The 13220-nt window shown below is 45.4% G+C and overlaps 1 protein-coding gene and 1 long non-coding RNA gene across 3 annotated transcripts in view; one reads left to right on the forward strand and one right to left on the reverse strand.

Moving 5' to 3' along the window:
* Positions 1-8725: 8725 nt before the first annotated feature.
* Positions 8726-13220, forward strand: part of LOC126983971 (uncharacterized) — a 33238-nt gene continuing 28743 nt past the window's right edge. For both annotated transcript variants that reach the window (XR_007736309.1, XR_007736308.1), the window contains exon 1: positions 8726-8841. This is a non-coding gene — a long non-coding RNA (uncharacterized LOC126983971). The remainder of the gene's footprint in view (positions 8842-13220) is intronic.
* LOC126983970 (uncharacterized) overlaps positions 8835-13220 on the reverse strand; it is a 135484-nt gene continuing 131098 nt past the window's right edge. The window contains exons 14-18 of the mRNA XM_050837247.1: positions 12493-12560; positions 11394-11465; positions 10679-10814; positions 9613-9761; positions 8835-9360 (exon numbers count right to left, since the gene is read on the reverse strand). Coding sequence (XP_050693204.1) covers positions 8959-9360; positions 9613-9761; positions 10679-10814; positions 11394-11465; positions 12493-12560 — 827 coding nt within the window. The 3' untranslated portion in view covers positions 8835-8958. The remainder of the gene's footprint in view (positions 9361-9612; positions 9762-10678; positions 10815-11393; positions 11466-12492; positions 12561-13220) is intronic.

Below are 13220 nucleotides of genomic sequence, written 5' to 3' on the forward strand. Positions count from 1 at the left end.
CACACACACACACACACACACACACACACACGGTCAGTCAAACTTGAACCATTGCTATCAAACATAAACAAAAGGAAGACATAGATGGGTTGATAATAAACATTGATAGATAAAGATTGATAGGCAGATGAGTAAACTGATAGACCGACAGATAGATACATGGATACTGACAACATCACCCCCCCCCACCCCACACACACACACACATACACCCTTCCCCCCTCCCCCCCAGAACATCATCCTCCCCCCCGCTCCCCCCACACGCAAAACCTGCTTAATCGGCCCCAGAGAATCCGGCTACGGCCCCTGCGGTCACTTAAGGCACTGACCGATCCGCCCGACTGCCACCTCGGTCCCGTGTCGAGGAATTGAGGTTTATGTTCACCGTGGTCAATCTGCGTGTACTTGTGGCTCATGGGATGCGTTACGCGGTGTCTGTTACCATTGTCATTGCTGTTGGGGACGAATGTATGTATATATGTGTGTCTGTATGTATGTATGTATGTATGTATGGATGGATGGATGGATGTACGTGTGTGTGTTTGAATGGATGTTCTGAGCAAGGAAGGCAGCAGAAAGGAAAACAAACAAAACATAACAATAATAAAAAACAAATCTAGACGCCTTTGTATGTATGTATGTATATATGTATGTATGTATGTATGTATGTATGCTTGTTTGTGTGTATGTGTGTTTGTTTGTATTGTATGTAAGGTGAGGTTCTGGTTTCTGTTCTTCTAGTTTTTTTTATATTCTCTTTGCAGTTTATGTTGTTGCCTGATAAGAATACTGTTACCAAATCTCTGAACTTTTTTCTTTGTGTTAGCTCACAGCGGTAGGCTTTCTAGGAGGAGGCTGCTGGTGCTGGTCGGTACAGATCCATTAGTAACGCTATAGTGATGCTTTTTTTATGGTGGCGGCGTAATATATCTCTCTGGTTTGTCCCATCCCGCCCTCCTCTGCTTCCCTTACATAATTCGGTAAAAGTTGAGTTGACAAGTACCTTTTTGGGTTCAACCTTTTCCTGGATCCTGTTCTTTCCACCCTTTTCCTTTCCATTTTGATTATGAAACCCATGAAATGTCTGCATACTTATTCCTCATTCCTTATTTCTTCATCATATTATCGTTTCTTTTGCTTTACTTCCCTTCCTCTACTTCTTTCTCATGTCCTTCCCTAACTTTCCCTTCCTTGTTATTTTATCTCCGTATCACCTTCCTCTTACTTTCTTTTCCTTCCTTTATTTCCTTCTCATCTCCTTCCTTAACTTTTCCTTCCATGTTATTTTTCTCCCATATTACTGTTTCTCTCGCTTTCTTTTCCTTCCTCTAATGCCTTCTATGTCCCTCCCTAACTTTCCCTTCCATGTTCATTTATAGAGGGCGCTGATTCCTCTTCTCCACATGGATGAACTTCTTCGTCTCGTCATGTCGAAAAAGTATAACCAGGCAGCTGCGGGATTCGAGCTCGGAACCTCTCGTTAACCGCATCCGCTAGCTGGTCACGCTGTTGTTGTTGTTGTTGTTGGTGGTGGTGGTAGTGGTGGTGGTTAGTGGTCATGCTGTCTAGGCAGAAGCGCATGGGACAATTTCATGTTGTTATTCATTGTGGTGGACAGGTTGAATAAGTTAGTTTGGTGGACTATATTGCTCTCATTTTTCATGATATTCCCCTTCCTCACACTGATATTATTGGCTTTGATGCTATTGCTGTTGGTCATGCTTGGGAGGCAAATGCGTGTGGAAAAGTTATTTGTTGGTATGCATTGTAATGGACAGGTTTAGTAAGTTAGGTTGATGGTCGGTAATTCAGGCCATATTGCTTCCATTGTCAACAGCATTCCTCCTCATTCTTCACCTCATCCTTTTCCTGACACGCGGGGAAGCAAACGAGCTTATATTGTATCACTAAATACGTTTTGTTGGATTTCCTTTTTCATCATGTACCGCTAAGGGAGAAGTGTTATTTTTTAGAGAAGTTAGCCCGTAGAAGCAGGCGTTTTCTCTTATTGCGACTCACCACATGTATCATTTTCCTCTATCCACCAGTGACCAACCAGGCATATGGGGGTGTTGGTGTTTACCTGTGGAGAGTAAAAAGGTCAGAACAGGGAGTGTCGACGCCAGGTAAGCCAATCATTAAGCAGCAGTAGTAGTAGTAGTAGTAGTAGTAATGGTAGCATGTATCATGAATGAACCATTACCCTAACGACGTGCTTGGTGTTGTGCAGTCTGTAAAGCCAAGCGATGTTCTATTCGAGGAAACATCAAGTTATAGGGTTATTTTGTCACTTCGTCTGTTGGTCGGTATCAACATCAACTATTTCTAAAAGCCAAAAAGAAGATTAGTCGGGTTCTAATGAGTGTTTGGTAGGTTCAGTGTACAGAAGAAGGATCAAATTACCACCAGGGTCATAAAACTACCCTTGGAAATGCACAAAACTCCTACGAAAACCTTGTCAAATACGTGTGCTGGGGCGCCGATATGTCGAAAAAGAAGAATATGACCCGTGCGTTCGTGTGTGTGTGTTGGAGTGTCATGTATATATTTTTGACAGGCCATGCGTTAAATTTGGGAATAAAGAAGGGCGGTGCTTTCATTAGGCAAACACTTTTCAATAAATCCATCTTCTAATTTGGCTTGATTCCGGGATTAATCTCCAATAATATTAACCTCCGAATCATGTGATGGCGTTCGCGCGGGTAATCTTTTTCGATGCCTTGATGACGTGAGGGTTTGATGCGTCCAGCGGCTAGGGTTTGGAAAGAGATGTTTGTTTGTTTGTATGTATGAAGTCGATCTGGTTCTTAGTGTGTATGCTTGAGAGGAGATGCTGGGAATAGTCTTGTAAGCTGGTTTTGCTCTTTTATTTATTTATTTTTTTATTATACTTCTTGAGAGCTGATTTGATAGGGATCTTTTTCCTTTTCCTTTTCTTCACTTCATCTCTGCTTATTCTTTTTGTTCTTTCTCTTTTTTTTCTTGTTTTTTCTTATTCTTTTTGGTCCTTGTTCTTGTTCTTCCGTTTCTTCCATCCATCCGTTGACTTTAATGTATATCAAAATTATAAATGCAAAAAGTGCCAATTGTTAATTCTCTAGAACCCTTTCGTTGAGGCTGTATTAATTAAAGGGAAGTCCACCTCCCTTTGCCTCGCCTCTCATGGTAACGACACACGGCCACTCTTTTAATCTCCCTTACTTAATCTTTTCACCTTCAGTCACCTTTTCACTCACTCATTTCTGGCCACGGCGAGAAGAGTCCCAGTTTTCAAAGCTTCAAAGACCCTCAGTTTCTTCGTCCTCTTTCTCAGCTAAGTTCTCCCCACCAATTACTTTTTAATGGCGCTCAACTGACTCGTTTCTCTTTACGTGATGCTTTTTTTTTTTGGGGGGGGGTCCGTCCTTGTTAAAATCGTTAATTGGTTGCCTTTTTTATGTCCCTCTTCCCTGCAGACTGTTCCAAGCACCGTTGCCAGATTATCGTACTCAGAGCCTCGTATTTACCGGTTTCTGAGCCATAGCTACATCCAAAAACACCAATAATTAACCATTTTAACGATAACTATATATGAAGGCAGATACTGGGGTCGAGGAGGCAGTTTTTGGGTCGGAAATCGGCAAACATAGGAGGCTGAGTACGACAATCTGGCAACGGTGGTACCAAGGCCTCCGTCGCTCCAGCCAGCGGCCCATATTATCAAACATTCGGGCCCATGTTACCAAATATCGCACTTAGCACATCGCATTTTTCGGTTTCTGACCCATAAGTATATAAACAAACATCGATTCTTTGCGGTTTTAACGCTAACTTCACTTGGATTTCGTTGTTTGTGTGGCTACGACAGTTTTTTTGGGCCTGAAACTAATAAATGCAATGTTCTGAGTACGATAATCCGGCCGGCAACCTTACACACCCACAATTGATAAGGCTTTCGTAGGGGTTGCGGGTTTGTCCAAGGGTAGTTTTAAGAGCCTAATGATAGTTTGACAAGGCTTTTGCACCGGGAATGCGAAACACACTCATGAGCACCTAATCTCCTATGGGCATTACGAAATATATGTTTGCGGGCCTTTCCATGGGTAGTTTCATGAGCCTAGTGATAGTTTGACAAGGCTTCTGCACCGGGGATGTGAAAAGCACTCATGGAAAACTAATCTCCTTTGCGGCCTTTTGAAACATTTGCTTGCTGGTCTATCCATGGGTAGTTTTATGAGCCTAGTGATAGCTTGACAAGGCTTCTGCACCGGGGATGTGAAAAGCACTCATGGAAAACTAATCTCCTTTGCGGCCTTTTGAAACATTTGCTTGCTGGTCTATCCATGGGTAGTTTTATGAGCCTGGTGATAGCCTGACAAGGCTTCTGCACCAGGATGAAAAGCACTCATGGAAAACTAATCTCTTTTGCGGCCTTTTGAAACATTTGCTTGCTGGTCTATCCATGGGTAGTTTTATGAGCCTGGTGATAGCCTGACAAGGCTTCTGCACCAGGAATATGAAAGGCACTCACGGGAAACTAATTTTCTTTGTGGCTTTTCGAAACATTTGCTTGCTGGTCTTTCCATTGGTAGTTTTATGAGCCTGGTGATAGCTTGACAAGGCTTCTGCACCGGGAATGTGAAAAGCACTCACGGGAAATTAATCTTCTTTGTGGCTTTTCGAAATATTTGCTTGCTGGTCTATCCATGGGTAGTTTTATGAGCCTGGTGATAGCTTGACAAGGCTTCTGCACCGGGAATGTGAAAAGCACTCACGGGAAACTAATCTTCTTTGTGGCTTTTCGAAATATTTGCTTGCTGGTCTATCCATGGGTAGTTTTATGAGCCTGGTGATAGCTTGACAAGGTTTCTGCACCAGGAATATGAAGAACTCTCATGGGAATTTAATATCTTTTGTGGTCTTTCCAAACATTTGCTTGCTGGTCTTTCCATTGGTAGTTTTATGAGCCTGGTGATAGCTTGAGATGGCTTCTGCACCAGGAATACGAAAGACTCTCATGGGAATTTAATATCTTTTGTGACCTTTGGAAATACTTGTTGTGAAAGCCGAAAGCGCCTGCGAATACGGGCCCAGCAATCGTCTCTCCCGTGTTAGGCGCCGGTATCGTGAAGCTGCCGGGCGGGGCTGACAAAGGCTGCTCCTCTCTGCCTCGCCGCCCGGAGGACCGTCAGGAAAAACTCGAGGGGCAAAAAACCCATATTTTCGTTACCCCTAAGCTTTTGGAGGTATCAAAGAAAACGGAGAGACGGGATGGTTTCTCTCTCTCTCTCTCTCTCTCTCTCTCTCTCTCTCTCTCTCTCTCTCTCTCTCTCTCTCTCTCTCTCTCTCTCTCTCTCTCTCTCTCTCTCTCTCTCTCTCTCTCTCTCTCTCTCACTCTCTCTCTCTCTCTCTCTCTCTCTCTCTCTCTCTCTCTCTTTTCATCCCTTCTCTCTCTCTCTCTCTCTCTCTCTCTCTCTCTCTCTCTCTCTCTCTCTCTCTCTCTCTCTCTCTCTCTCTCTCTTAGGTGTTATTTTTTTTCAGATTTTAAAAAGTTGATATATATTCTTGAATCCAAATTCCCAAAATACTATTAATTTTGTTCGCTTCAGGTATATCGTGGGTTATTGGTTCACTTTTCGAGACTAGTTATCAGTAGTTCATGCATGCAAACTTTCATACTGATACTAATACTAAAACTAATACTGATACTTTTCTCGTCAGGTATTTTGGGTGTTTGGTAAAGCAGGATTGGGTGGTGGGGACTTTCAAATTCCATCGACACTTCTTTCCTTTTTTATTTTTTTTTCCAAGTGGTTTTGGGAAGGGAAAGACAAGGTCGATTTTTTTACATTTTACATTCCTTACCTCCTTTTTGCCAGGTTGAGGTGACTTGGGTAATGAAAAGAAAAACAATGGAAAATTTTCATAATAGATTCTTTACCCATATTGTTTTGGGAAGGGAAAGACGAGGTCGATTTTTTTACATTTTACATTCCTTACCTCCTTTTTGCCAGGTTGAGGTGACTTGGGTAATGAAAAGAAAAACAATGGAAAATTTTCATAATAGATTCATTACCCATATTGTTTTAGTGTCTACTTTAGGTGGACTTGAGGAATGAAAAAGAAGGGGACATTTTTATATATCACGTTCTTCACTGTCATTTTTTTTTGTCTGGTCCAGGTCGGTTTGGGTAATGAAAGACGATGAACCTTTCTCATAATACATTCTTTACCTTTATTCTTCTTCTTGGAGTCTGGTAGAGGTGGATTTGAGGCGTGAAAAACAAGGAGCCATTTTTATATATTTCGTTCTTCGCTGTCATTTCCTTTTTGGTCAGGTACCGGTGACTTGGGTAATGAAAAACAATGGAAGATTTTCATAATACATTCTTTACCTTTATTATTTTCTAGACTCTGGTCGAGGTGGACTTGAGGAGTGAAAGACAAGGGAACATTCTTATAATACATTCTTTATTGTGTCGATTTCAGTCGCATCTTTGTATCATCAGTAACGCCTAATATCACTCGCTCGGTGGGGCACTTATACAAAACATACAAAAATACAAATATTTAGACCATAAACTATGTGTGCAGTCGATTTGCCGGAAAACAAAACAACAAATAATAGTCGAAAGCAAATCTCTGTCCTCCATGACAACACAAAAGAACGAATTTTTCATGCACATGTAAACCTTTTTAAACTTTATTTCCCTACACGCTGTTTTTTTTTTAAGTCAACATTTGCTTTTGTATTCCCTAAAAAAAGAGAGAAAAAAAGCACTATTATTTTCCTCCGTTTTACATACATTTATTTTTCCCACACGCAATTCCTGTCACGGCCGATTAAGTTTAGTATTTTCCCATGACAAAAAAAAGAGAGGTATGGAAACTGTTACGTTATCCTTGCTAACTCACTACCTCACGTTACGGCTACACACTACGCGTCACACCAAACGTTAGGCGACATAAACCACTGGTCACACCGATCCTAAAGCTACGTGGCGAACTGAGCAGAAAGAACATGACACAGGCTTGGCAAGGGATCCACTAGATGTCGCTACCTGGCTAAAGTGGAATCTGACCTGACCTGACCTGACCTGACCTGACCTGGCACCGGCAGAGCAGACGACCCAGAATGACCTATACTATAACGTGATTGTTCTGGGAGTCATTGACCTTGCTATGACCTCACGTTTTGAGTCACTATATGGATTGGGGTCATCTCTGTAGCACCACACATGACCTTGAAAGTTCCTACGCACAGATAAGGTCATCAGAGTGGAGGTCACCCTCAGACTAGTCCAGTGACCTCTTGTAAAGGACCTACAGATAATCGAGGTCGGTAGATGGGAGGTCACCCTAAAGTTTTGACCTCTAGAAAAGAACCTACTTGAAGTGAAAGCCATTTGGGAAGAGGTCATCTTAAGTCATCATCATTGACCTCTTGCACTGTAGGGGAAACCCAACACTTGTAAGGGACCCTCAGAATATTAGGGTCGTTACACAGTTGGTCACTGAAAAGTCTAGTTTACTGACCTCTTAAAGATACCTTACGGAGAGTGAAGGTCATTTGGGGGGTGGTCATCGTAAGCCTTCATTAATGACCACAAATATTACAGGTGAGCCCCGACGCACAGCACCTGAGGAAACGAACGTGGCACCTTTGTCTATTCTCAGGTGTGATAATTAGCGTGGGAGCCTCACCCTGACGGACACTTAGTTGTTGTACCTGAGACTTACCAATCTGGGAGTCTCTGTACTGCCACTGGAGTAGACAGACGAACATTAATATTACACTCTCGTCCTTAGTGAAGTCATGACAGCGGCTTTCTGGGTGGAGTATTGTAGTAAAATCTCTTTGGCATCATGGTAGCAACTCCTGTGGCCTCAGCACAGACCTTGAGACGTCTATAAGTCATTTAGGAAGTGACTCAGAGATCTGCCATCACACCGACGGCAGAGCACACTTGACTTGTATATTCCTATGTACAGACAAGCACGTGGGTGTTCATGATTATATATATACCGTTACGTACATACACAGACTCCATTGGTTGCTTGTTGGGTGACGCACATGTACACTTAATCGATACAGGAGGTGTGACGGTATGTACATCAAGTGTTTCAAAGCTTGGCGGCTAGAGTGTGCGTGGCTGTACCTTTAACGAAGCGTCACTATATCTTATGAACGAAGAAGAGGCGACAAGCTTTACTTAGCGCTCTTGAGGCTGAAGACTTGCAGCGGGGAAGTGGCGGACCCCAGACATCGTGTGTTGACATTGATTGTACAGAACAGGCAGACGGCCGCTCGACCCGGTAAAAATCTGGGACTATTGGCTTTTCCAGAAGCATCACCGACTCCCCTCAAGAGCATCTCTGAGGGAGTCTGCAGCTCACTAAAACGATAAAAACGGACACTTATAAACCACGAGGTGAAGGGATGACCATGGAACGGCAGCTGAGGGAGGCCCCGGGCGGCGCCGCGGGGCCGGGGAGCACCTGGGGGTGGGGCAGTCCGCCGCGCGCCACGCCCGGCCACAGAGTCGCACGTGGCCGGCCGGCTGGCCACTCGACTGTCTGACGGAACGAATGTGTTTTCTACATTAGCGTATTGTTTATCTTACAGGACGAGTTGGGGAGCGGGCGACTTCCCGTCTCCCGTGACACCAGACTGGACGACGGCCGGAAGGAACATGAACGAGCGACAACGAAGCGTCGCGGACTGGTGAGGCTCCTGGCGTGACGATGGGAGGAGGAGGAGAAGGAGGAGGAGGAGGTGAAGGAGGCTGCTGTCGACTCAACGTGTTTCACGACGCCTCACACGACTGTCCTGCAACACGGCAGCTCATCTCTGCAGACAAGGTATTTACACTCCGCACAGCTACACACATCGTCCACTCACATCACTTGCAGTCACTTATATACATGCTTCGGCGGCGGCGTGCGGCGGCGTGCGGGCTGCGGGTACCCCACTCAGCATCACGACGTGGCGGCGGCGGCGGCGGCGGCAATGTGTCGGGAAGCCTGAAGCTTGGCGGCCAGCACCACAGCGGCCCCCGTCAGCCACGCCCACCAGCATGACCGCACGCCCACGCGCGCCTGGCCGTTGCTGTGCCGCTGGTGGTCCGGCACGTTGTCGATCACTTCGGCCAGCACGAAGAGCGACAGGTGCACGTCGTGGTGGATCTGCGGGTGTCGGTGCTGGAACATGGCGCCCACCCGGTGAATGGCCTCCTCGCAGCGGTCCCGCTCCTCCTGCAGCATGTCCTGGCTGTACGTGGCGTTGCCCTTGCTGATGGACTCCAGCAGCAGCTTGGAGTTCCGCGCCTGCAGCACCACGTTGTCCTGCGTGTGCTGCAGCAGCTCCAGCTGACAGTCCTCCTGCAATGACACACCACGCCTTGGGTTAGCCTACGTGGCGGCGCGGCGCTGCGGCAGACTGAATTTAGTCAGTCTTAGGGATTAGCAAATCTTTATAAAGGAAAGTGTATTTAGGGGAGCGATAGGATCGCTGGAGGCTTTGTCCAGCATCCAACCACAAGAACAGTGTTCTTTGAATGCTATGTTTTGCAAAAGGGATTTAATGCAACTCCCGAAGGCTTCCTTCAACACCCCGGGACGCAAGACACTCACGCCTAGGCTGTGGGCGATGGTGCGGAAGAGATGCTGCAGGGACGGGATCGCCTCCGCCACGCCGTTGCCCGTCGCGTTCCTCATCAGCGCCTCCTCCTTCTTGCTGAACCCGAGCATCAGGAACACTCCCATCGGCAGGTGCAAGTCCTCTACAACACACACGTGAGGGATTACATAGCAAACCAGGAAGCACTCATCACTTTGACACACTCTGTCTTCAGATCTAGTCAAACATCAATATATAGAAAACCTTCAGCATCGGTGGATAGAAATAGAGCAAAAATCATCGAGAGCGCTTGCCTGTCCCACGCGTATCATTGGTCCACGTTTTTGTCTGGGGTTGATGTTGCTACATCCTCGAGGGCGGCACGTTGCGCCATGGGTGACTCTATGTATTTTGATCTTGTTTAGTCCCTTGCCCTACCCATCTAAAGCCAATTGATTAAGGGCATACCTGACCTCCAAAAGAACATACTGTAAACATCACATCAATAAGTACTCGAACCCTCTGTATAATCAGCCACCAGAAGAGCATTATAGTCCTTCCTAAGTTTTGGTCTACTCCGCAAGTTTTTTTTATAGGGGCAGTTATTTCGCAAGCAACTGGATCTATAGGTGTGAGTGGCCTCCAAGACTGCTATTATCGGCGAGTCCTACATCATCCCTGCACAAGACACCTACCCACTCCAGAAGTACACTGTTTTTTATCCCGCTAAGTCCTGATCTACTCCGCAAGGCACTGGATCTATAAGTGAGAGTGATCCTTAACCCCTTGACCGCGGATTTCCTACAAGAAGACATCACCAAGCTACAGGAATGGAACAAAAAGTGGCTTCTACAATTCAATGAGGAAAAATGTAAAGTCCTGCACCATGGGAGAGGATATCCAGCATACCAATACCACATGAGAAACACTCCACTATCCACCACAGAAGCAGAGAAGGGCCTGGGACTATATGTTACCAGGCTACCAGTGAAGGCGAAATCTGTGCCAATCGCAGCGGACGGGTTAAGAATACTACCATCGGCCAGCTCCCCGTCATCCCTGCGCAAGACACTCACTCACCTTCCCTCGGCCGCTGGCACACGATGTCGCCGGTGTAGCAGATGCAGTCCCCGCGGCTAAGTTGGTAGGCGGGTGAGTTGTGGTTGTACACGTCAATGCTCGTCTCACACGCCTTCTCCTTCATGCAATCCAGCACCTGTGAGAGGGTGTAGGGCAGGTGTGGGAAGCGTGACGGGCAGGTAAAGAAAGGGTTGACTATCTCTGAGTGAGGATATAGGTGGCCGTACCTGAGAAAGTCTACCATCACACCCATTGCCCTCCAGCACCTGTATTACCACATCTATTGCATTCCAGCATCTTGGCAACCACATAGGACGGATGAAAATGATGTAAATCTTAAATAATGAAGGTGGACATGATTCAGAAAGGTCTACCGTTGAACCTACTCCCTTTCAGCCCTTGTATTGTCACTAGTGCCGATGGAAATGACATAAGCTCTCAAACTAAAAAAAGATGGACATGATTCAGAAAGGTCCACCATTGCATCTATACCCTTTCAGCCCTTGCATTGCCACTAGGGCCGATGGAAATGACGTAAGCTCTCAAACTAAGAAAGATGGACTTGATTCAAAAAGGTCTATCATTGCACTTATTCCCTTTCAGCCCTTGCATTGCCACTAGGGCCGATGGAAATGACGTAAGCTCTCATACTAAGAAGATGGACGTGAGTGAAAGAAGTTTTACCCTCACAAACCACGGTCAGGAAAGCACTCACTTGGCAGGACGCTTGGGCGTGGGTGTCGCAGGAGCAGAGAGTGGAGCAGTCCGTCGTGCTCCTCTCGTACAGCTGCGGAGAGGGAGAGAGAACGAGTCGAGAATGGCATCGTGAATAAAGTAGGACAGAAAACATCAAGAAAAATGTACTGCGGCTTGTCTCCATGAATAATTCGAGTGGGAAGCGGCGGCGGTGGATCCCTGGGTCTCGTACAAGTGTCAGGGATTTCAGGATGATGCATTTGGAAAGAGAAAGAAAAGATGGAGGGTAAAGATGACGGGGAGGGAGGGAGAGAGAGGGATAAAAAGAAGACTGAAGAAGGAAGGCAAGGAATTGATTGGGTAAAATAAAGGGAGATGAAGAGGGAATAAGGAATAAGGTGAGAGAGGGTAGAATGGATGAGGAAGGGTGAGGAAAAGAGAGAGAGAGGGATATTAAGAAGAATGGGTAAAGGGAGGCAAGAATTTGATGGGGGTGAGAGAAAGGAAATATTGAGGGAAGGAATAATGAGAGGGAGAGTAGAAGAGACGGGGATGGGGTGTTGGAAAGGAAGGGAGAGAGAGAGTGACGCAAAGAAGAATGGGAAAAGGGAGGCAAGGAATTGATGAGGGTGAAAGAAGGGAGATGGGGGAGGGAAGAAGGAATAAGGAGCGGGAGGGGAGAGGAAAATAGGAGGGAAAAAGGGAGGAAAGGAGGAATAAGATGTGGGTCAAAAGAATGAATGAGTGAAGAGAGGAAGGGAAGGAGAGATAGAGAAAAAGAGCGATAGAGAAAGAGGAGGAGGGAGAGAAAGTGTAAGTGAAGGGAAGGGGAATAAGAAGAATGAAGCAAGGAAGAAGGGGAGAGGAAAAGAGGAGTGAGAAAAGAAGGAATAGGATGAGGGACAAAAGAGAAAGAGGGAGAGAGAAAGGGAAGGAAGGAGAGAAAGTGTTAGTGAAAGAAAGGAAAAATCGGATGGAGAAAGAGAGAAAAATTGAGGATTGAAATGAGGAAAAAAAAGATGAAAGAATGAGTAAGATGAGGGAGAGAAGAACACGGGATGGATGAGCAAGCGAGAGAGAGGAAGAGAAAGAGAAGCATGAGATGATGTTGTACTTACCCTCATTTTGTCGCCCACTGCAATGATGTGTGGCTCAACTTCCCAGAGGCGCTGCACCGAACAATACTCTGAAACACACGACAACACTCAGCTGGCCGGGAAAGAGACTGAATGAGGAGAGAGAGAGGTCTTAGGAACGCAGATAAGAGTTAGAGTTAGGAAAGATGTGATTGAGATAGGGAAAGAGAGTTGGTAATGGGAATAGGGAGAAGACTTAGAGTTAGAGAAGGAGATATTAAAAGTTAGTGTTAGGAAAGAAGAGATTGAGATAGGGAAAGAGAGTTGGTAATGGGAATAGGGAGAAGAGTTAGAGTTAGTGAAGGAGATATTAAGAGTTAGTATTAAGAAAGATGAGATTGTAATAGGGAAAGAGAGTTGGTAATGGGAATAGGAGGAAGACTTAGAGCTAGATAAGGCGAGATTAAAAGTTAGTGTTAAGAAAGATGAGATTGAGATAGGGAAATAGAGTTGGTAATGGGAATAGGGAGAAGACTTAGAGTTAGAGAAGGCGAGATTAAAAGTTAGTGTTAGGAAGGAAGAGATTGAGATAGGGAAAGAGACTTGGTAATGGGAATAGGAAGAAGACTTAGAGCTAGAGAAGGCGAGATTAAAAGTTAGTGTTATTAAAGAAGAGATTGTAATAGTAAAATAAATATGGCAAGTGGGATGAAAGGCAGCCGTAACGAGCATCCATCACATTACCCATTCACGTAGAGGTTACCAAAGTA

This window comes from Eriocheir sinensis, chromosome 55 (genome assembly GCF_024679095.1).
Source record: "Eriocheir sinensis breed Jianghai 21 chromosome 55, ASM2467909v1, whole genome shotgun sequence".
NCBI lineage: Eukaryota > Metazoa > Arthropoda > Malacostraca > Decapoda > Varunidae > Eriocheir > Eriocheir sinensis.